At 43.2% G+C, this 24996-nt stretch overlaps 1 protein-coding gene across 1 annotated transcript; it reads right to left on the bottom strand.

The window, feature by feature from the left end:
- Nucleotides 1–418: 418 nt before the first annotated feature.
- ADPRHL1 (ADP-ribosylhydrolase like 1) lies at nt 419–22369 on the bottom strand. The gene is made up of 7 exons (XM_079322910.1): nt 21854–22369; nt 17864–18028; nt 12835–12960; nt 10115–10255; nt 6906–7033; nt 2383–2515; nt 419–1336 (listed from the first exon to the last, which is right to left on the bottom strand). Exons 1-7 carry the CDS (start codon nt 22065–22067, stop codon nt 1179–1181), a joined length of 1065 nt encoding a protein of 354 aa, XP_079179036.1. The 5' UTR covers nt 22068–22369; the 3' UTR covers nt 419–1178.
- Between the last annotated feature and the right edge of the window lie 2627 nt (nt 22370–24996).

Genomic DNA, 24996 nt, shown 5'->3' with positions numbered 1-24996 from the left:
AAAACTAAAAAGAAAAAATCAAAACAAAAGAAAAATTCCAGAAGAAGAAGAGAAAAAATCTAAAAGAAAAAATAAAAAAAGAAAAAGAAAAAAGGAAAAAGAAAAAAGAAAAAGAAAATAAACGTTCAAGAAGAACTTGGAGACGAGAGGTGAGATGAAGCCAGGCAAGAAAAGGCAAAAAAGAGCAATAAAGTAATTATAATAAAGTAATAAAGGGAAAGAGGAAAAAACAAAAGTAAAAAAGGTAAAGCAGTTGTAATTTTTCTTCTTGGGTTTTTCATAGTGCTCAGACTTGTGAAATGTATCACAGCCTAACTGTTGACCTATTACAACTGCTTGAAGACTCAGCCAAAAATTCTGATACTGATACAGCAACATATAATCTGTTCAATCTAAAAATAAAGACTGATACTTAGAAAATATTGCAAGATTAATTTATTTACAAATATTTCAGCCAGTTATATTTTAGAGAAACTTTTGTTCTGAAGACTGAAGAAGAATAAAACATAATTCAGAAATTTTAGACACGCTGATCAGAAATTTTAGACACACTGATGCTTTGCTTGTTCCTTGGAGGTATTTTTAGTGTTGGCTTTTCCTTTTCTGGAAGCTTCTAATGTAACAATACCTTACACCACAGTGCTGATACAGGGATCAGTGGTTCATTAAAAGCTAATCCATGAGACATTAGGCTTACAAGTGTCACAGACACATTAGATTTGAGAACAAGGAGGGACACGGTGGTGAAAGGATTGTCAAATATACAGAGAATATCCCCATGAGTGGGTACTACCATTAGTTTTGCAAGAAAGCATTAGTTTTGAAAATTAATTTTGTGTGTGTAATTACTGGAAACAGCTGTTTAGGAAGTGGTATTATAGCAAGTTAGACTGAAATCAGTCAAAAGACATTTTTATTTCTTTTTTGCCATTTGAGGTTTAAGCAGCACTCCTTATATTTAGAAATCCCTACATCTGTAAAAAACCCACAAATATCACATGTATTTAGCCAGTCTAGTCATTCTAACCAGTCTAATAACTCAGCTATCTTCACTTGCACGCGATGTACATTGAGCTCTTCAGACTAACTCAGGGCTACTTCCTTCACTGCAAATGCCAGTCAGATATCTACAGCGTTCAATATAGTCTTTATAGAAAGAGAAAATGGCAGAAACTGCTTTACTTTTCCTCCATGGATAGTCGGTAAAGGTTCTCTCCCAAGAACTCGAGCCTCTCCCTTTGCTCCAGGTCCTGGTACAAGCCCTTGGGCACCTTGCTCAGGCCGTACACCAGGCCGAACAGGCAGCCGGCGATGGACCCGGTCGCCGCGCTCTCTCCTGCGGGTGTAAGCACAATGGTCTCTTAGTGTCACCTTCAATGTCACCTTCACACACCGCCAGAAACTGCACTGCACAAAGGAGGGGGCATTCCACGCCCATGGAGAGAGGTGAGAGCGTGTTGGGTCAGTCCTAAAGGCTAAGGATGTCTGAGTAAGAGCACATGGAGATGCCAGTCTGGTGTGCACTCCTGGCCTGGGAGCTCACTTGGTTTTGGGAAAATCTACCCCAGCACAGCAGCTCTTGCAGGCAGTTAGCCATTGCTAAGAACAAAGGAGGGAATAATAGTCACAGGGGTGTCTACTATCCAACACAGGTCCTGGACTGGAGAGTGTTCCTTCCTCCTCACTGCTCAGCACAGTGCAGGCTCCAGAACACCCAGCCTTGCTGAGGAGCACTGATGCTCTGTGCTGATGTGGGTTTGTGCCTCCAGGGTCCACAGTGGGCACTGTGAGCCCTCACCACCGTGCTGGGGCATGTGAGAGACCCAGAGCCCCTTCAAAGGACTCACCCCACACAGGGAGGGAGGGGGTGAGTCAGGGCTGGGGTCCCACCCCCAGCCATGCTGGCCCTCCCCAAAGCCCAGCTAGATGCTTCTGCTAACGAGAAAGTTCTCTCACAAAGCTGTAGAAGTACTCAATTGTGTGCCTCCAACTGCTGGATTTTATTTGGCTGGCACTTGTTTGGGTGCTGTATTATTCTTCTCCCTGACTTGGATTCATTACAGGCGGCTAAAAGGTTGTTTTGCCAAAGGTACTCATGTTCTGTCAGGATCTGTCGGCCCTTTAGAAAGCCATGCTGGACTTGCTCCTCATGCACCTCTGATGGAACCACGAGATGCAGATGGAGCAACATTTGAAAAGGGCTGTAATTGGCTTGTATTTGCAATGTGGCAGCTGCTGCCAGCAGGACGGGGTTTAGAGGCTAAACCAGAGGTGAGAATGTTGCAGACAGCATGGCAGAGTGGCCAGCAGAGGCAGCTGGCAGCCAGGAGGGCTCCATAAGCCCTGCCCGGGGAGCAGGCGGGAGGCACAGGGGACCCTCACCTCCGTGGAACATGGAGCGGTTGCAGAGCTCTGTCCAGTCCCCTCCACAGCCCATCAGGGCATCATAGGCGATCATGGGGGCGTCGTGGCCTCGCCGCCCCCCGCGGCCCTCGGAGCTCCAGCGCCGGTAGGTCTGAGGAGAGACAGCGCCATCAGGGAAGGGAAGGGAAGGGAAGGGAAGGGAAGGGAAGGGAAGGGAAGGGAAGGGAAGGGAAGGGAAGGGAAGGGAAGGGAAGGGAAGGGAAGGGAAGGGAAGGGAAGGGAAGGGAAGGGAAGGGAAGGGAAGGGAAGGGAAGGGAAGGGAAGGGAAGGGAAGGGAAGGGAAGGGAAGGGAAGGGAAGGGAAGGGAAGGGAAGGGAAGGGAAGGGAAGGGAAGGGAAGGGAAGGGAAGGGAAGGGAAGGGAAGGGCCCAGAACCTGCGCTCTGAGCTTCATGGGCTTCCCGACACCGACCCCTGGAGACCTGAGGCCTTGGACAGGCTTCCACATTGGAGTGATGGAGTTGAAATCATGGGTGGGTAGTTAAATAGAAGTGTGTGCTTTCACACGGTGAAGGGTTTTAAATTTGCGGTTTTTTATAATATAGAAATAGATATGGTAAAAAAATCTGGAAGATTTTAGGTGGTATGTCTTTTGGTGTTCTTTCTCCTTCTTGTTCCTAGTTTCAGTAATAGTTTCTAGTTGGAAAGTTAGTGCCACACTGAGGGTCACGGGAATTTGGTTATTGGGTTAAAAGTATAAATAATACAGGTGCTATTCCTCTATTAGATTATTTTAATCTAAGAGATCTTGTAGCTACCTAAATCTTGCTCCATTTTTCTTTCTTCTAGCTGCTGGTTAGAAGTGTTGCTGAACATTCCGCACTTTTGATAAGATTTAATGAACAACCAAGCCCAAACAGAGGAAAATTCATTTTCTTTATGTGTTTTTTAATCCTAGCTCTGAGTAAAAACAGAAAAAAAACCCCATCAAACAAGGCACTAATGAAGTGGTGCAAAGCACCACACCGTTACAGCATTGTGGCTGCACGCCTGGGCATTGGCACACTGGGCTGGGGTTTCCCCTGTGGAGTGGGAATAGCTCCTGGGGCTGGGAAATGGCAGCAGGGACTGTGCTGGGGCTCCTCTGGTGCAGTGTGCATGAGCCACAGTAGCAGCTCCAGCAGTCCCAGTGATGCCTGAGGTGCTGGGATAAACCTGCAGTCCAGCTTAATGCACCGAGTTCTTGGCAGGCCAAGAGGCTGGTTTAAGCAAGCCAGAAATGCCAAAAAGTAGATTGAGACACATTTCAAGTTCACATCCTAAAAATTCCTTATCATATAAAAAATTAAGGTTGGTAAGGACACACTTCATCAGTCATCAGTCATCTTCCTGCCTCTGGGAATATTCTCAACTCCCTTTGCTGAGCATTTGCAATTGTTCCAATTAGCCAAGTTTTCATTGGGGGTGAAAAATGTTCTGATCCAGTAATTTCTTTAGGGCCTTAGTTTCAGACTATGTAATTCAAGCCCCTCTCTCTGTTGTTTTCTTGCCAAGCCTTTTCTCTCCTCTTCTAAAAGCACTTGTTGAACAAAAGGGAAAATTATTTGCAAGTGTAAGAAACAGTTCTTCCCCAGGAGAATTAGGAAGAAGAAAGAGCTCCAAACCCACAGTGCGGTTTGCAAAGGAAAACTGGATTTTCTCTAGAGCAGGTACCTCCAGCCCCAAATACCCAAATTATCTCAACACTAATAAATTTATAGTTAAAAAAATACCTTCCTAATAAGAAATTGGCAGCTTTATTTCCTCAAGATTAACTTATATCAGGGCAAGTTGAATGTTGCTGGTTGGCTGGCTCTTGGCTTCTGCAAAGTGGATGAAGGGTTTGCATTTCTCTCTATTCACTTTCACCTGTGCTATTTCATACTTGGTTGAGGTTTATCTGCACATACATCAAACACAGCAGAGTCAGACTACAGCTTCACTCTGTGTTTTTTTTTTTTTTTCTTTTTTTCTTTTTTTTTTTTTTTTTTTTTTTTTTGGTACAATTTAGAGAGATTATTTATGCCTTTATGCCATCCTCTGCCCATCCAAATTTCCAGCCCTTTTGCTGCAGTTTGGATGCTGGTGGAGCAGCACAGACACACATGCAATGCTGCCAAAGGCAGGAGGGCTCAGCACAGAGGGGCTATTCTGGGTGTGGAGCCAGGCTGCTCAAGTGTCACTCTGGTTATTCCTCCTCATCCCTGATGCTCTGCACACGTCCAAGGTCATCTTGCCTTGCTGAAACAGCTTTACATTGGGGATAGCTGTCCTGGGACTGAACCTGCCAGCACTTAGCTGCTCCAAGGCAGCACTTCCCAAACTGCTTCCTTCTCCTTTCAGCTCCAGCATCTTTGTGCAGCCCTGTGCTGTGCTGTGGCACCAGCCCAGCTTCCTTTGGGTGGGCCAGCAAGGACCTAGGACTTGGATGGAGTGTCAGTATGTACTCTCCTGCTGAAGGCACTGAGCTGCTGCCAAGCCCAGGAGGTAATTCACATGTCCCCTCCTTGCTGTCAACCCCTGCCACCAGTAATTACAGCTGCCTCTGACTTCCCCAGTGTCCAGGAGCTGACCCACTGCTGGCTAGCACTCCCTTTGCATTCTTCTTTTCTCCCTTCTTTCTGGGTTCTTTCACTCTCCTGGTTTAAGCAACTCCATCTTAAGAAAACAGTGTCCTTATAGTCTGATTTTCCTGGATGATCTTGGTTTTGTTTCTCCCTCATTCTGCAGCACATTGTGTCCATCACAGGAAAGCAAGTCAGACCAGTGTTTTGTTTGCAGAATCAAGGCTGATCCCATGTGTTTAACATTGTCTGCCCATTCACCTTGTATCTAACATCTTCCAAATGCACATCACTGAAAAATTAGATATACCAGCTTATAGAGAATGTGGCCTTTGCTGCTAAGCATTTCAAAGTGTGATTTCTTTTCTGGGAGGAAAACTGCCTTTGAAACATGCTTGGAAAGATTCAAGCCACATTTGAGGGCTTCACTTTCACATGCAGCTGACACTGTGCCTGCAGAAAGGAGCACCTGGCCAAGCAGGAGCACACATGTGGTGACCTGTGGGCAAGGGATGTGCCAGACACTGCTGCTTTGATAACTGCATGTGGAAAGGCAACTGGCTATGCTCCCAAACACAAGGGGACAGTTAGTTTGGAGGGAAGCAAAGGGAGGGCACTTCTGGGAAAATTCCAGGCAGAATGGCCGCTTCTCATCTTTGCTTTCCATAGATATTAGCACACTAGTGAAGTGTCTTGGCTTCTGCCACACTATAATCTCTGCCTGGTGGGGGTTTGAGGGTCAAGCACCACTTCCCCTTTCTTGTTCATCAAAATAAATAGCTCAGTAGGCCAAAATAGTTGGGCTAGGGTAATGAAGGTAAGTTTTGCTTCTGCATTAGGAATTCATACAGTTCTCTCTTGAAATGATTGTGGGGAATTCGTTTGGTTTAATCTCTCTGGTATTGCTTTGCTGAGACTCCAGTAGTACTGAAAGGAACATGAAAGTAGTAGTGAATTCATGGCACTGCATTAGTAAAATAAACCTGGAAGAGAATCTATTCTTTATATTTAGAGTGAGCAATTTCTTACTATCCACAGTCAATTGGACTTACATATGCACCTTTCACTGAACAGATAATCACCTAAAAATATACAAAGTGACTCCTCAACACAGAACTATGCTTAAATAGTCTGGAAAAAAAGGAGATTGATTTATGGCAAAAGGTGACAAGAACCACATGCTTATTGCTTAGCTGCTAAGTGGAGAGCTTTGGGCAGTGCCAGCCCATATCAGATAGCTGTAAACAGCAGGGAAGAAGACACATTATTTCTCTCGAGTTAAGAAGATATAACCAGCAAAGAAAAGATCATGTACATTATGAAATAGTATCTCATGGAATGTGGTGAAACACCATCTCCTAAGACACTCAAAACTAGCTTGGCACAGCCCAAGCTGGCAGCAAATCAATCACTTGGGATGTCTGTTTGAAGGACCAAAAAATCATAGACTGGTTTGGATTAGAAGAGACCTTTAAAGACCACTGAGTTCCAACCCCCTGCCATGGGCTGGGACACCCTCCACTAAACATGACCAGCTTTTAATACCTGGGGGTACTTTTGTGGGACTCTGGCCACAGCTCCATTAGGCTTTAATGAGACCTCCAGGCAGGACATTTGCTTTTTCTACCTTCAGATAGCCATAGCCCATGTTTTGTCCCTGCTCTGGGTACCAGACCGTTAAGCCTGCCTCTCTGTACTGTTTTCTCTCATTGCAGCAAACCCAGGACTGGTGGTAACTACTTTTAAAAAAACAAAAACTAGCAATCTGAGTTGAGGATGGGAGTTGGTTTTTTTTTTTCTTGAAATTTCAGGGAAAAAAAAAAAAAAAGTTTTCATGAATGCTCTGGCAGTGGAATCAGTTGAAAAATAGTGGTTTGTCTCTCTGAAAATACCCCTGTAAGTTCAGAGCCATCCCAAGAACTTTTGGAAGTTGCAGTTACCTTTTCTCTCTCCTCTGCGTCATAGTTGGCTGGAAAGACAGGCTGATTCTGATTTTCCTCATTGATTTCTCTCTCCTCCAAATAAAACTGCCACTTGGCTTCAAAGTAAAACCAGTGCTCTTGATATTCTGAAGGCAAAAGAAATTAATGATGTAGTGTTTCATTTTGGGAAGATTTTCAGTTCTCCTTCAACATATTTTAAGGATAATGACAGTATTGACTGACATGCAACCCCAGGTATTTTACAGTAATGTACTTCATATATACTAAGTATGTATGGAGTGGGACATCTAATTGAAAACAGAGGATGAAGAAAATGAAGAAAATGAAGAAAATACTTTCAGAATTTTGTGCTATTTTAATGTCATTTAAGATATGTCAAGATGAAATTTTACAATAATTTACTGAAGCGCACTCCAAGGAAAAGATAAAAGTCAAGAAAAAGAAAACAATCAATTCTTTGTTAGTTTTTATTCCTTTCCTATGATTAAAGGGTATCTAACAATGCTTCCACATCCTAAATACAATTTTCCACCTACCTCAGTTATCAATTTTTAATTGCATAAATTCACCAATATTTCTGTTCTATTTTCATCACATTTATTGTGTGATCATTCAGGAAAAAACAGATAGGAAAGCCCAAAATTCCCATTTGTATATATTATAATACATATCAAATGTAGCAAAGGGATAAATAACACACACCTCTGCTAACTGTGCCCACAGAAATAAGCCTTTTTAAATAACCATATGTCTTTCTCCATTTTTTCTGCCACTTTGGGAAGTCATCTCTAATCATGCCTAATGTTTCCCATGTAAATAAACTATTAAATTTAGTTTATTTTCAAGCCAATGCTCTGGTTCACCCTTTTTATAAAGGCTTGAAAAGGCACCTAAGTCAGTCACAGTGGACTGTTAAGCACATACACATGCACCTGGTGCCTGCAGAACTGTGGCCTGAGGGGAAACCCTGCCTGGCAAACTGATGGGGGGGAAGGAGTTAGGGGACAGTGAGGTGGCCCAGGTGGCTAAGTATGCCAAGGCAAACTAGCAATCTGGGATGGGACCATGGGTATAAAATAAAATTTAACATCCCCACTTTCTCCCTCTCTCCTGCTTGGCTGCTCAGTGGTGTGTGCTGCAATGGACTGAGAAGCACACATGCAACCAAACTATTCACCTGAATAATGTAATCTGATTTTGCCTCTTTTCCTAAAAGCCACAATTTGGCATTTTGATTTACCAATTAAGATCTTTAAGTAGGGGCTTTTCTGTAAAAATGCAAGCTGCTTTGTAGGACCTGACACTTCCACAAAGTTGTCAGCTTCCCCAGCCCCAATGATGAGCATTCAACCACATGCCTGAGACACCTGGAAATGTCCAGCTGCCTTTTTTCTGAGTCTGTGACCCAGTTTGGCCTAATTTCAAAGAAACCATTGACCAGAACCCTAAAAAGGGGACATGTTTACAAAAACAGAGTGAAAGGGCATTTATAGCCATCATGCCAAGGAGAGCATCTAGATGTATCTGCAACATCTAGAGGAAAACAGGTGTAAGCAAATCAAATGTAAACTATCAACACCCACTGCAGCAGCTGGTTATGACAGTTTTTAGAAATGTGAGTGATCTGACCAGTCTATTTTGTTTTTGTTGGCTTTTTGTTTGTTTGTGGTTATTTTTCCTAATTCCCCCATGACAATAAACCATAAATGCCTCAAAAATGAATGTTTTCTATGTAGCACCTTAACAAGCAAGGTGCTTCTTCCACAGAAACAGAGGGATCGAGCAGCTGAAGGAGATTTTTGTTGGGTGGACCTGTAGCATGGTCAGAATGCCATGCCACTAACCCTAGCAAGGCTCTGCACCATCCCTCGAGCCCAGCCGAGGTGATGGTCACATTCCAGTCCTTGGAACTATCTGTAATCCAGTAATTGCAACTGGATATCAGAGAGGGGTGTAGAGTGGAACTCTCTGTGACATGGATAACAAACTCTCTGTTTGTTATCCATGCGGGATAATATAGCTAAAATAGGATTTTCTAAAACTGGAGGACTCTTTGGCAGGATTTCTTCACAGCGCATCTCAGCAGCCAAGGAGCTTAACTTTAATGCAGGACACTTTTCCCACTACCAAAATAGGATGAAGCCCAACAATACGGGCACTGGCAGGAGGGCATGCCTCAGGAGCCCAGCACACATAGCTCCACTCTGAGGGGTCCTGCTGGGCTGGAGTGACAGGGACCTGCTGCACAGCCACTCAGAGCAATGCTCTGAGCACATTAATCCTGCACCTGCTCCTCATGGATCCCTGCTAAAAAAATCCTGGTGTGCAATGAGGCACAGATGAAAACTCAGGGTCTTTCAGAAAGCTTTCCTGGGGCTCCTTTCAGATTTCAAAGCAGCAGTTTTTCTTCAGGGGTAAGCTTTAATTTCTGAGTGCTCTTGAGTAATGATTTATATTGAATTTAGTCTTTGTCAACAGCTGTCCCTTAATCTCTTTCCTTGAAGTTTCAATGCAATGATAATCATCTGTCCATGGCAGGTCTCACCATAACAGACATCACTTCCTGGCAGGAGGGGACTAAAGTACTTAGCCCCAAAGACCACGTGCATAGCAATAATAAAGTAGTAGTATCAAGTTCAGTAGTTGGGTGACACTCAGTTGTTTAAAACAAGGATACAACAGGTTGCATCTCAAATATTTGTTTAGAAAAGCAACAACTCAATTCTGAATTGTGGTCAAAAGCTAGCTCTTGGTTTGAAGGCATCTGCAGGTGAAATTTTCCTGGCAGGATGAGGGGTGTCAGTGGTTTTATTCCTGGAAGATGTTGAACTGCACTAATTGATGGAAGGCAGCTGAATAATTAATCTCAGCAGTCAGTTTGCCTAATAACCTGCTAAATATATTTTCCTTCCTCCCCCCTGCCCAGCAATCTCTGAAGATTCCCTAAAAATAAAGCTGTGCAGTAGGGCACGGTCATTGCTATTTTGCTTTGTATTTTTGCCACAAATTCACCACTCACTGGTGGTAGAAGAAGATAGCACCACCTCTGAGGTACTTCTCTGAGCAGAGAAAGCAGGAGGACAACCTTTGGAGGGTGGAGAGGGGGGAAAGCAGCAGAATGTAAAGACTAGGCACTGACATTTCTTCAGTGCCTTTCCAGCTAAACATAGCTTTAAGAAAATAAACTCTTGATCCAGACTCAGTACCTGCCATGTGACGAATGGTCTTCTTACAGTATTCTTCAGCCATTGGCACAACCTTCATCATCTCTCTTCCCCACTGCACAAGGGGTTTCCCTTGTATTGCATATGCCACAAAGAGAGCTGTGCACAGGGACCCTAGAAAACCTGGAATTCACAAATAACAAGGATTACCAGTGTGCATCTGTGCTGGTACCATCCTTTTTGTCCTTGTTTCTCCTCATAAAATCACCAGGGGAATGCCTCATGGCTGCCAGGTAGATTAATAAATGTACACAACCCATCTCCTCCTGTTTGCAGCCTGACTTGTGGCATCTCAGGATTATTGGCTAATGAGCGCTGCCCATTGGTTTGCGACTTATCTTACAGAGGAGGGAGCTTCTGTTCTAGTGGTGTAATGTGATAGAAATTGAGGTAGGGGTCAAAAATAAACACCATCTACCAATGGTGTACTGAAAATCTTCTAATTGAAGTCACATGAAATAATTGACTTGTACAAAGTGATTCAATTACAAGCTATATCAGCTTGTTTACAGCATCATCCAGCCCAAGAGTGGTGTTTGCTAGATCTAACACTATTTCTGGCTCATTTGACTCTAAGGGAACAAACCCATGTCCCCTTAGGTGAAAAGAAGAAATTGTCCAAGAAGGACATGCTGGTCTTCTATTTGTAACTTTGGTTACAAATATTTCAATATTGCAAATGTTACAAGTATTATAACTGTTGGTGGGCACTCAACACTTCCATGACACCAGAAACAGTCAGCTCATTTCTTATATTTGCTTGTGCCCTTGGCATTCTGTCAAGGACAACAAAATCAACCTGGTGCAGTGTGCTGGAGAAGCTTAAGAAAAGCAGTCAGTCATTTAAATAAATCCCAGGTGAGCAAAGTATTGGTGCAGGTGCTTCTCTCAGTGCATGGGTCCAAAAGTGTTCATAGAGGTAATTGTGAATTTTGTGTTTTGCTGAAGGTAAAACAAAATTATTTTAGGAGGTGACAAGTCCAGATGAGATTACTAATTCCCTCTGCCACAAGACCTGCACTACTGGGTCAGGCTCAAGGTGTATCCAACTAGAGTCCCATATAGAGTATTCATATATTCTACTGTATGAATAATAAAAAGAGTAACAGCCTGTGTAGACCCAGCCCAAAGGGTCTCACTCAGATGCACAGCATCTATCCCAGATGCCAAAGATCCTTGAGGGCCACACTTAGTGTGAAGGTGGCAGCAGAGGGTTTGGAGTGTGAATCAAAGGGCCAGCAGGGGCCAGTGGGACAGCTCAGCCAGAGGGTGGCAGAGGCTGGGGTGTGCCCTGAAGGTTTCCTGGGGGCTGGCAGTCTGCTCCTGCCTGCTCCCCGGGCTGCCCATGCCCTTTAATGTTGCTGTTGCTCCCCCTGCTCACAGCAGCCCCCACCCAACCTGCTGCTCCCCACTGGGAGGAAAGCACACCCAGCCAAGTGTCTGCCTCTTCAAGACAGAGTGAACCCCTACCATGGAGTGGTTTGCCTTCTCCATTCCCCAGGGCAACTAGACTAGTTTTTTAGGGACCATTTCAATTACACAGCTTGATTGATTTTGACAAGATAACCTCTTTGCCTGGTCTCCTTTGAACTGTGGCACACCTGAGGACTTTGCAGCTGCCTTGGCAGCAAGCTCTGAGGCTTCATTGTGCATAACATGGGGAAGTATTTCCTTTGTCTTCTTGTTGCAGTCCCAGCTGACACACTTGGTTGGGTTTTCTGAGTCTGAGTTAGGAGGATCACAACTGGGATTTCCCTGACACATTTCAGGATGCCAGTGGCATGCATGTGGCCCTTCCACCCCTCTCCTTCCTGCCTTCCTCTTGTGCCATTTGTTTCTTTTCCCAGCTGAAAACTCTTTCTGGATGTAATTTCTCATTGTATGGAAGGTGTTTGGCAACTTGGATCCTCCTTGCTGCCATTTTCTGGATCTCATAAGCCCTTTCTGACATGACTGACACAGACTACAAGTGGTCTTATGGCTGCTATGCACCACTGACTTTACACACCAGCCTAATTCTCTGCTTTGTTTTGAGCCCTTCTCTCCTAATTTTATGGCATCTTGATGGCTTTTCTGACTGCTTCATAGCACTGAGCATGTTGCACATGTCACCATTCATTATGGTTTTATTTATTGCTGTTTAAAACAGACAGAATGAATACAAATTTACATAGCATAAAATTATCAAAATGACAGATCTGAATATTAAAAACAACATTAAATCTGCTTATTTAGGTTTTGTTCAGAGAATGTTTCAGATTGTATCCTAAAATGTGTGGAGTTCAGGTTTTTTGGCTTACTACCTTTACCTACAGTGATTGCATATGACAAAACCTGCCAAGAGAAAAATGTTGTTATCCCCTGAACCATAAATTTGCATGACAACAGTGAATCATCTAGATATACATGAATCCTAAAATTCGATCAGGGCAACTAACATGATTATGCTTTGGACAAGGCAGGTTGTGTTTAGATATTGGGATTTTAGAAGAGAAAACAACTATGCCTGAGGATGCTGTCTGCATAATATACAAGCAAATATATAAGCCTGTATAAATAACATATATATGTATGTGCTAACCAAGTGAGGTTCACACTGAGGGCTTGGAGCCTGCAAAGCAGAAGTGGTTTAACCAGGGGAGCCATGTTAGCTCCTGCAGAAGAGCACAGCTGCCTTAGGGATGTCAGAGTGCAGGCATTACCTGTGGGGTGGTTATGAGTCATTCGTCCACATTCGATGCTCACTTCAATAAGTGTCTCCAGCCTTTCTGGCTTCCAGTATCGCATCCCTAAGCACATGGCTTTTGTGGAAGCTCCAAATCCTGAACCTAAAATATAAGGATAATACCAAGCATTTAAAAGGAGACTGATCTCACACAAATATGTTGATAAAATATGAGACAAGCACACTTTACACTCATATGTGGGAAGAGAACTCCTCAGGGGATGGGAAATTAACATGCAAAATGAGTTACAAGTTTTGAAAGTTTCTTGCAAGGAGTTTTGCTCCTACATAGTCATTCTGGTTGTACAGATGCATTCCAATATAATCAAATGCTATGAAGAGTGTAGTGGGTTCAGAAAGCTGTGTGCTCTCTTGTTCACAGAACTTGTTTGATCCAAACTCTCATCCCATCTTCACTCATTCTTGGCTGACACTGCTGTTTTGCTTGCTCTAGGTGCCCACACCAGAAACAGAACTTTGAGAAACAGATACATTTCCCCACACCCTTATTTTATAGCTGTAAGCACACAGTTAAAACATTTTATATGAGCTTCACAGCACACCATTTAATTTTAATGCATGTTTCATCCTGGAGAGCCTCACCAGTTTCTGCTATTTACACAAGTAATGTGTCCAAAAGAAGCTAAAGGCTACAGAGCCAAATCAAAGTTAGTCAATGTCAGAACTGAAGTTTGTCATGCAACCTAAAATTAGTGCTTGTTGTGCTACAGTCTACACTTACTGAGTTTAGTCTTGAGAATCTCCACCTCCACGTAGCACAGAATTTATTTATTGAATAACTAATTCAGAATTTCTTTTAATCCTGGGAACTGAGTGTCTGATCCTAGGTGTTCAACTTTTAAACACTTCATTGAATGGAGTTAAACTTACTAATGAGTTTCTCTGCAGTACTTATCACAGTAATTTTAGGATCTCAGAGAAGTTTTAATGAGCTTATCTTCACCAGGCACCAGTGAGGTGATTATCTCCTCTTTGCAGCTGGTGAGCCAATGCCCAAAAAAGCATTAACTCATTGCAGACAACCACCCTGGGATGGATAGGCTTCGATTTTTCAAAGTACTTGGCATTTTTCAGGGCTGTCTTTGCTCAATCACACTTCCCAGTGACCTTGGGAATAGCTGAGAGCAATCAGCATTTCTCTTCTTGGTTCCTGGAAGATAAGGGGCATATTTATGCTACCTAATTTTAGCCTATGTGAACCTGCAATAGAGCCCAATCTCCTTGTCTTTCCCAGAGAGGCAGCATGGAGAAAGGCAGTGTGTCCATTAGTGTGTGTGATGGCACAGTAGGAGCAACTGAGGGGCAGAGTAAATTGAAGCAGCTGATGCCAAGGAGCCAGGTCACAGCTCTCAGTCACTTACCTGCAGAAAGGCCCTCAGCTGCTCCACCGGCCTTTGCTGTGAGAGCAAAGCACTTCGGCTCTCTTGGAACACCTCTTGACATTAAGTCTCATCCCAAGTGGCTCCAGCTCTAATGTCCTAAGATTATGAGTGTGATCAACGTGGGGTAGTGAGGGTGGCACTGAGATCTACTTCAAGTTAACTGATGCCTGAGCCAAACTAACATAAACCACCTACTGGCATTTCCAGGTGCAACATCTGAATTTCCCTCTTAGGAAAAGGGTTCTTCTCCTCTTAGAACAGCTATCCAGGAGCAGATAAAACTGTCTGCCTATCCCACAGATGACATAGACACCACAAGGAAGAGTCAGGAAGGAAATTCAGTCTTCCAGGGCACCACTCAACTGGGAGAAAATATCTTCTCCTGCTTACAAGACCAAACTGTTCATGAAACCATCTGCTGCTCGAGAGTAGCAGATGAGAGTCTTCACTGTGCAAACCTGGTTTCTCCAAAGGACACACCCCATTCTGGTTATCCAAGAGGGAAGGTCCTTGCACTACACAAAGCTGCTAATTAAATAACATCTCTCAGTCTATCTGAAGTGGAAGATGTACTACAGCAATCTGACTTCTGGTCTGGAGGAGTCTGTATTTCCCACTCCATTGCATTCCTACAGTCTGGGAAGTTCCATTAAAACCTTCTGCAGAATTAGACAATAAACTTGATAATAAAAAATTCCATCACGTGGAGTAACATTAAATCCAGAGAGAGCTTCAGGGAGCTAACTCTCATGTATCACATCTACCATTTGAGCTAAGGACATAAGGGACAGCAAGACTAGTTCAAGCAACAGGGGTGACACGTGTGACAACATAAGGACTGTCCTGCATGATCAGATCAAAGGTCAGGTCAATTCATCACGTTTGACAATAAAAAGGATACTTAAGAAAGTAAGAGAAGTACAATGACATTATCCTTTTGTACTAACTAAGCTCCTGATAATTTGTCTCCCTGATCCAGGAGGCAGCTGGCTATTCATCTTCCTGCTTAAAAACTCTTGAAGGATTTCCCCTGGGTGAATTTGCCCAGCTCATTTTTGAACTCACACAAACTGTAGCATCTGCAAATTGGCATTGGAAAATAGTTATGCAGCTTATATAGGTATTGTGTGAAGAAGCCCTATCCATGTTTCTCAGTTATTTTCCTTTTCATTGATGCACTACATTATTCTTTTTGAGTATGTCATACCTCAGTGTGATTTTCTTCATTCTACACCTGTGGAATAACAAAGGTTAGGGTCATGGCTGCTAAGCCCTGAAGAGGATGTGCCATTTGTGACTACAGATCATTCTGAATGAAAACTTAGAGCCCAGCACCTTTACCTCCCGTGCATCTGCAGCTTAACCTTCTCTTCAACTTTCCCCTCAACTTTCTGCATTTTCCCTCACACTCTTCCCTCACGCTCCTCTGCCAATATCACCAGCAAAAAGTTATCAAGGACTTGTAGGAAGCCCAGAGGTTGCTTCCACAGATGCAAATTAAGACCTGCTTGGATGATACAGTCTCAGCCTGAAATACACGATGCAGGTAGAGCCCAGCTATTTGACCCACCATTTGACTGGCCTTTTGCAGTGGCTCCAAAAGCAAATCTCTGGCTCAGGAGGTACTACCTTATTCAGATTTTGGTTCCAGTTCTACAACATCAACAGTTCTCTTTCAAACAATTTGAAGTTTTGGCAGTGAGTCAAAACATTTTTACCATGTCTCAGAAACAGCATCGAAGCTTTAAACAAATACTTACAATCTGAGGCAAACACTTAACGAAGAGAATTTTATCCTTGTGCTAGTCAATGATGTCAATTGTAAACAAGCTGTTAAAATGGAAGGTGTTAGACAATCTTGGGCAGGTTTTCTGTGGTCACATAACCCAGGCATCTCTGCAGCGAGTGTGACAATCACATGAGGTGGCAGAGACACATAGGGCAGTCTGACTTAGGGATTCAGTGTGTTGACTAAACCCTCAAGAATTTGACCAGAAAAGCATCCATAAGCAATGCAAAATTACCTAAGATAAGTCCATGAAGGCTGGCACACAAATTATTGCTGGAAGCAAGATAAGATGGAATGTCCACAGCAAATCAGCAAATCAGCAAACCTTTTGGTTCCAGCCCATCCAAAATATAATCTGAGTGCTAGGCATTTAATCCCAGGCATTCAATGCCTGTGGCATGGTTTTGCCTCAAGAAGAATTTTGTGCAAATTTAATTAAAAGTTAATTACATCCACAGCAGTGTTGAGTCTCATAGAAGAAAGAACACCTCCACTTCAGGTCACTAGTTCTCTTCTTTCAGGGTGAAACAAAAGTTTCCTGAAATGTTCTGGTTGCTAATTTGTCAGACCAGATGGAGAAGGTGGCTTTCAGCTGTCAGATCTCAAGGTAGAAATTAATTTTAGATTCTTCTAGCCCAGAGTATCCCCAAAGCAGATAGTCCATCATGGAAAGCTGGGAAGAAAGAAAGCTGAGAGAAGAGAGGTAGCTTCAACACTGTGGTGGACCAGGGAGCAGCCATACTCAACTGCTTGTCAAACAATATTAAGAGCTACTTGGGACCAACAGCAGCTCCCACAATTATTTTCACCTAATTTTATCCATTGCAATTTTATCCACAAAATACATGACAGCTGCCAAAGAGACACTTTCAGATTTGGCTGGCTGATAGCAGGATGGGAAAAATACACCCTTTTTGCTCCCAGCACCTGTTGTGAGGAGCAGAGGATGAGTGAGAGATGCTTTTTTTTGTCAGGAAAACTGGCTGCAGAGACCCAGGAATAGCCGTGGCATTGTGCCACTGGGTCTTTGCCATGGTGTTGCATCAATATTCAGTTCTGTGGAGGCAGTGTGTTGTGCAGTGCCCGAGCATCACACGGACACAGCCACCATGGGTGTGAGCTGACACATTTGTGGCTGTCTGGGTCTCCATCCTCTGATAATAGAGTGACCCTACAGGCTTTCAGATTAATTGCACTGTGTGTGATTGTGTGTGCACATAGCTGTGTGCGTGTTATTTAACTTGATATGGAAATTTCATTAGTTGTAAAAGAAAATTATCACAAAGGGAAAGAAAGAGAGGGTCAGGCGTAGGTAAACCAGGCTAGGGATGTTAGGGATTACCAACAAAACAATCGTAGCTGTTAGCAGGGCATCCAAATGGAGAAAAGTCTCTGTTTTCCCTCCAGTGAACATGTTGTTGTTTAGAGCAATTTATAGGCTTGGCATTTTGTTTCAGATCTGGTGTCACTGAAAAGATCCAAGTCTACAAACGTTTAAAGGAAAAATGGCAGAAAATATTTCTTAAAATAACTATTAAACTCAAGGACAAAGATCTGGACCCTGAGGCACAGAGCCAAGGACAAAGTCTCTTTAAATAGATGTTAAAGAGGGAGGGGTTTGCTTACAAGAGGACACAGTGCCCTACAGAAGGAATTCTTGGCAGGTCTCTTGTCATCCTCAGGCGAACATGGAAACGTTTCAGGGGTAGTGGCCTTTGATGTCAGGGGGAAGAGGAAACAATTTCCATATAGCCAGGAGCACAGAGAGCATGCATTATCCCAGGCAGGCCCTCTGGAAGGAAAGCAGTGCCTACCCTTCTCGTTGAAGGGCGTGTGCCAGGCCAGGAGGTGGTTGTCTGGCTTGAGCTCCCTGCAGCCCTCGATGGTGGCGGGGTCCGGCCGCCTGCCCGACAGCTTGTCCACAGCGTCCACGTAGCGCTTCACCAGCTCCCGGTACAGGTCCTCCAGACACCAGTAATCTGCTCACAGCAGGGACAGAAGGTTGTTGAGTGAAGGCAGGAGAGCAAAAACACACAGAAAACAGCTCACTGTGCATTTGAGAAATATTCCTGTTTCTGCTTCCACTATACCAAGTCATGTTTCTGGTGCCGCTGTCACATTTTTACACACTATGACAGCGGGCTGGAGGGAGAATGGTCTTGGCTCTTAGTTCTCATCTTCCCCTCCTTTCCTTTCCATGTTTAATTCCTTCCCTGGAATGATGAAGCATCCTATTAATCAACAGTAGCTGCTGAGGGCCTGTAATAAGCTCTGTGGTGTGAAGTCATTACAGAGATGATCTACTGTCAGGTGACAGCGTGGCTGCCACGGGCTCTGGGTAAAGCCAACTGTGCCTGGCTCAGCCCCTGCCTTTACAGATGAGAACCCAATTTAAAAATAAAAGCCTTTTTTCCTTTTTTTTTTTTTTTTAATTATCACTTTACAGAATCACTTTAAGAGTGATGTATGACTAGATATAAAAGCAAATTGACAACTTCCTTTTTTAAATCTGTATGTTAATTATGTTTTGTCTAAAATTTGTAGGTTTTTCATGCCAGGATCCAAATATACTATAATATCATGAACAGTGAGGTTTTAAAAAAAATACTATAAAAATCAGTAAGAGTAGTAAATCCCTACTGCCTGAAGGAAGTTTCCAGCACATAAATTTCTCTCTGTACAAAGTACACTAACAATATCTGTTTATAGATTATTTTTATCAAGTCCTACAGTCTTGTCTAAGGAGGAGTCTTGCCCTTGTTTAACATAGACTAATTCTTCAATATTGCTATTTTCTTGGTTGATGGTCTTGATGTGGATCTTAAAAAGTCCAGGCCTTGACTTGTGCCAAGGAAAACCTTCCACTGGCATCTATTACAGCTGTGTAATCAATGCAAATGGAAGGCAAAGGCATTCATCCATTTATTTATTTTCTATATACTTGGAGAAACCCCATTTAATACTTGGTTTGTTGCACAGGTTGAATGACACAGCAGGGGAAGTTCTTCTAAAAATATCTTCATTTTGTCAGAGAAGGTGAATTCTGGAAATCCACAATTTAATTTAAGAGAAAGTTAGGAAACCCAGAAGCAAGAGACACTCAGTTATAGAGGCAGACAAGAAGATGAAGGGAAGAACAAAGGTTCCTCTTCTTTCACATAAAATAATACCCTACCAGTTACACTGGCCATCCCACATGTAATCCTAAAGAAACAAAACCCTCTCAAGCTGCCAGCTCTTTCCAGATTTAGGAGTCAGGTGTCACAGTTTATGCAGACAGCAGCCAGGAGCAGGGTTTGCTTCCTGGCAGCTCCTGCAGAAGCCTTGTCCCCAGAGCACAGAGTCCATGTGGTCCAGCACCTCCAGGCTGTCCAATTCCACCATGGTTCCCATGCTGGAGCCAGCTTGCTGTCTCAGCCATCAATAGGACAGGTCCTTTCTTTAGAAATGAACTCCTGTTTTTTTTTAACCCATGTGTAAGCAGGAGAGGAAAACAACAATGCTTTTGTTGTTGCAGAGACAAATTCCCTGGGTTTGATGATGCTGTCCTTGTTCCTCCATTACAGGACAGTTTCCTCCTGAAAGCAGATGTTTTGTCTGTCCTTCATTGTCAGATCAACCTTTCAGACAGGGCACATGGTGCATTTGGGGAGCAGCAGCTCAGTCAGCAGCAGCCCTAGTTTCTTGTGGCCATGCCACTCCTGGGATGTTCTCAATGCAGCTGGCAAAGCTCTGCCCAAAATCCCCTCCCCAGGTGAGAACTGCCTTTAACACAAGCCTGCACCTCATGCTTGGCTGCTGCCTCAGCCCCAGGCTGGCAGCTCCCCCACAGTGACAACAGGACAGTGCCCCCACAATGACAACAGGACTTCATGGCTTTAAGCTGTGGGCATGTTTGTCCCAGCCTACAAGCATCCTGCAACTGCCTGCAGGTGAGTGTCCAGGGAATGCTGTGGCCAGCAGCCAGGAGCCAGCCAGGCAGGCAAACAGGATGTGCAGGGAGCAGGCCAGTGAACCACAGAGATATTTTTATTGCTTAACTCCCCTCTGATTTTTTTTTTTTTTTTTTGGCTGGTAATGTTCCAGTCACCCAATATATTCTTTAAAATCTGTTCCCATAGCAGTAAGGGCAGGTCTCCAGGGCTGGTGGCAGATGCTTTCAGCCTCACAGACGTTCACCTTCTTCAGCTTCACTCTGTTGACGTGGGTGATTTGGCACCTAGGCTGGGCCATGAGCAAGCCATGGGGTTTTTTTGGGTTCCCCATGTCAGGAGGAGACACAGCTGTGAGCAGGAATGGTTCTTGTTTCCCTTGTGGGAAGCAGGGAGAAGGACTCCTTTTATCCCACTCACCAATGTTGCAGTGAAATGAAGGTTTTTTACTAAAATTCCCTACTCCATATTGCTGTTTCCTCTCCAGTCCACAAAATCACCTTTTTAAAATACTTGTCTAATGAGGTCAAAGAAATGAGTGTGTAGGATAAACACAGTCAATGAAAACAGTAGCTTAAACTTTTTTCTTTAGACCAATTTACAGGCTGTATTTAAGAAAATAATTATTATTTTACTGTTGGTCTAAGTGACTTGATTACCCAGAAGTTATGATTTTAGAGGGTTCAATAAACAAGAAACATATGATACGTATTTAATCATAGCCTATATTCAGAAATATGCTAGTCATCTTTTTTCTTGATAGGCTGACATCTTGCCCTTATCTTTAGTGTATTAGCTACCCCTTAAACCATTGGTTAGCTAATAGCCAAGTATGAAGTGTCCTACACACTCTTCAACTGATCTCTACCTACTAAATTTAGAGCAGATTGGAAGCAGGCAGATAAAGGAGTGGAACACTAGCACAGGGGAAATCTCATTGATGTGAAGGGTACTTAGCTACATTGGGAGCTTCTGCTACTGGTAGTTAAGCAGTGTCATGAGTTTTGAGAAAAATCAGGAATACTTTTACAGAGATTTAAAAAAAAAAATTAATCATTCTGAAGAGGCAAAATACTGTTGAGAGGTCACTGTCTTCTGGTGTACTTTCTATGATCTTGCCAGTCTCAGAAAGCTCTAGTTTGATGGGTAAGGTGTTGATACAAACACTTTTCATCTTAAAAAGACTACCCCCACCTTAAGAAAAAACAAGTGCTTTCTCTCAAACCATTGTGATTTTATAAGACATCTTAATAATAACGTCCACTATTCTGACAGATTTCATTATAAATACAGTATGTTAGGATACTTTTTGGACTAAAGACATGGAGCTTCCTTATAAAACAAACAGGTTTTTGCAGATGCAGCCCTTTGTCTGAGGGGCAGCAAAGAGGAGACAGCACTACTGCTTTTAGCCTGAAAGTGGTACTAAGGTAACTGTACTCCAGCCTGGAGTTCTGGACACAAACATGTAAAAAATGCATTCAGAAGAGTTCTTATCTCTTACAGAAGACTCTCCAGTGGCTGTATTATTCCCTGATTTACTCCAGCACACAGATAATCTACTTGGCAATTACTTTTGTTACACTGGACATGAGTTATTTTAGTCTTTAAGCTTTAACTAACTGTATATCTTTAAGGAAAATAAAGGAAGAGCCCATCCACACTCCGGAAATCAAGACCCCCCAGTTTGTGAGATGGTCACAGGATTATGCTCATGGAGCAGCCAAACTAATGCACATTATCATTCACATAAGCAGCATTTCTGTCACACTTTCTCATGATTTCCCCAGCAATCAGGCTTATTTAAGAAATGCAGCAGCTCGACAGGTCTGCTGCAGTGCAGGCTGTGTCTGCTGTTCCCGCCGTACCTACCTGTGATGACAGCCTCAGCTGTAGCCATGTGCATGAGCGTGTTGTCACTTACTGGCCACTTGTCAGGAGACAGCACCAAGTTCTCAAGCCCTCCAATTTCCTTCAGCTCCTGCTGGATTTTTGCACCTAAGGCATTGTTTTCGCGGGAGAAATTGCGATAACCGAGAGCATCCCCTACCCCAGCCAGAACAAGGGCAGCCTTAAATTTATCCATCCCCAAGACACTTTCCACTTTCCTTTTGCCTGAGACAGCCACCGAATCTTGATCTTCCTTTGTTCCTTTGCTTCAACTCAGCTCCCCCGACACTTTATATCAGCCATTGTGTCACACCAAGAGCTCTCTCTATAAGGCAAGGACTTCCTTTTCTGGCTCTGCAGATGCCATCTCTTGTCTGGGACCCGGCAGAGAGGAAATATTTCATAACCCAGGGATTTTGCAGGGGCTTTGTTCAATGAAACTCTAAGAGCAGACCTGCAAAAGCCTCGTTTCTGCAACCCAGCTTAAAGCAAGCCAGGAGATCCTTAGCCCTACCCAGCCAAAGTAACTCTACACCCAGAAAAACAGATGCCTCCACAGGGGTGCTTATTTATTCAACAACTTGTAAATTAATATTTTTTTTCTTCTGCCTGTTTCTCATATGCTGAAGTCAGCCTCCTTCTCAGGGACAAGTCAGAAGTAAAGGCTATTATAAAAGAAGTTTTCCAGACTCTGTACATACTAGAAAAAGGGATTAAACAGTAAGAAATCTTGTGAAATGCAGATGACTTCTCCCATTCCTAATTAAGCCCTATGGAGATATTTTGTTAACAGCTTTCCTGTTCTGTTCTACCTAGTATAAGAAGGTACTGCTAATTCACTGCACCCCTGAATAAACACTGAGCAAAACACCAACTTCAATTCCACACCTCTTACTCCCTGGCAAGGAGTGACTTTTTCCTAAAGCTAAGGTCAGTCCACACTTGTACTCTGGAAGGAAAGTATTTTGAAAGATGTATTGAAATGGCATCCTGTGAGTCTAATAAATAAAATCCTAAAGACTCACAAATTACTTTAGAGACAGAAATAGAAGTGTAAATATAAATGTAGAGAGGTAAACAGAAAGCATTGATTGACTTGACTGTAATTTCGATAACTCATACCAGGGGAAAGGTCTTTGTTTTCTTTGCTCTTTTTCAGAGGGCAATACTGATAGCTATTCAGATGGAAAAGGCCAGCAGTGTAAGGGATGCATCATCCTAGCACCCAAAGCAACAAGTTAATAAGCAATAATTTAATCACTGTCTGAGTTATTGATCTGTGCAGAAATATCTCTGTACTTAATGGATTTTCAGGACACACAGAAGCACTGCCATGCCTGTTCTATATTAGAAAAAATAAAGTGCCCAATGGTGAAAGTAGCTTCTGTTGGTGCACTCTTGTTTTTAAGACTGATTAACAGAAATGCTGAAAAGGACCCTGAGAGTGTGCTTTCATTGCTAGAAAGTAAGAGCACCACACTGAAAAAGTAAAGGAAAAAAAGGAAACGAAAAGGAAAAAAAAAGGGAGAAAAGGAGGACAATTATGCCTTAGGGACCAGAGGATATGCAGGGACAAGTATCACCACTTGCCACAAGTGGCGGATGGCAGGGGGAACAAGCATCATCTCCCACAATCAGGGCATTTACACAACACGAGGTAATCTTAGAGTCACCCCTGCCCTGCGCGTTACCTCCTGTTCCACGTGTCTGGAAACAAACACTAAAAATGGAAAACCAAGGCCAGGACAGCCTACAGAACACAGCAGGCAGAAGCACTGACGTTGATGTGTCTGTTACAGGTCCATCCACCCCTCTGTGGCACACACCTGTTCTCTATTCCTGCATAGCATCACGGTTTGCAGGCACGTGAGAATTTGAACTTGCAAAGCAAGGACAGGAGGAATCACCTGCTGAGGCACTGTGGTGAGCTGGTGAGGGCCTCATCAGATGGAAGGTTCCTCCCTGAAAATGGGCAAAGCTATTCTTAGTTTTCCATTTATCTTTTTCTTCTGAATGTGGCTGGCAGTTGCACTGCCCTTTTGCCTCCCATAGACTTCACTGTATTGCAACACACTCAGCTGCTCGGAACAAAGCCCAAATTAAGAATAAGGCTATAATAAAAACCTAGAGAAAATTTAAGAGATGTTCTACTTTTCAACTCTGCAAAGCAGAACATGCAGCGAAGACATTTTTATTTAATTTTTTAATCACACATTATCTCTTTTTCATGTGGTACTTCCAGATACTGTGAGCTTTCTGGGCAGAAATAGGCTAGCCACACTAAACTACCCCTATTCCCCACAAAGGAGAAAATTGTTTGTAAAATATCATACCTACATGTCTTAAACAAAGATAAAATACAGTTATTCCATGAAGATGGGTGACTTCATCACAATAGGAAAAAAAAACAACCTGACCAGAGCTGGCAAAACTATTTGGTAAATCATATTAAAATAGATCTTTGTTGTCTTTTCATTAGTGTTCATACAACAGCCTTCAGATGGGGAAAATCCATAAAAAAAGGAATAGGAAGGCATGACAGAGAAAAGGCTTGTCTGTGTTGGTGGCAACACACTTGTTCCAGCTCAACTGCATTTGAAACCCGAGGTGAGAACATGAAAGCAGCAGGCTTTGGCCAGCGTAGCTGCTGTGCCTCCTGCAGCAGAGGGATGTGCATGGATGGGCTCCAGCCCAGGACAGAGCCTGTGCATGCTACAGGTGCTGAGCTCTGCTCCAAATCAAGGAATTGGCAAACAGAGCTGGACTGATGCTATGTCCACACAAGCCCTTTTTAAGTTAAAAGAGGACTACACCCCAAATGCTTTCCCCATGAGTGAGTGAGTGATCCTTTGCCAAAGACACTCAGCACAGAAATGCTCTTGATTCCAAGTCCACCCATCCAAAGGACACAGAGCCATATCCTGGAAAAGTATGGTTGATACCAGATGGGTGCCAGCCTTCTGTCAGAGCTGCATTTTTACAACTCTTGAAGGATTTTACTTGAGCATCAGGATCATTCCTTTAAAACACATTCACTGAGATCCAAGAAAAAAATAAACTGGTTTTACTCAGTTCTTTAACAATGGAGATAAATTATTTCCACACAGCTTTATATCACTGACTTG

The sequence above is a fragment of the Erithacus rubecula genome (genome assembly GCF_903797595.1).
Source record: "Erithacus rubecula genome assembly, chromosome: 1".
NCBI classification, from domain to species: Eukaryota; Metazoa; Chordata; class Aves; order Passeriformes; family Muscicapidae; genus Erithacus; species Erithacus rubecula.
The sequence above is the reverse complement of the archived record's forward strand: the minus strand, read 5'-3'. Positions and strand labels throughout refer to the sequence as shown.

Coding starts and splice junctions, on each gene's coding strand:
- ADPRHL1 (XM_079322910.1), bottom strand. CDS start 22,067: ATGGATAAATTTAAGGCTGCCCTTGTTCTGGCTGGGGTAGGGGATGCT. Junction 7,034..10,114: donor GACCATTCGTCACATGGCAG/GTACTGAGTCTG, acceptor TTTTGCCTTCAG/AATATCAAGAGCACTGGTTT. Junction 1,337..2,382: donor CCGCTCCATGTTCCACGGAG/GTGAGGGTCCCC, acceptor TTACACCCGCAG/GAGAGAGCGCGGCGACCGGG.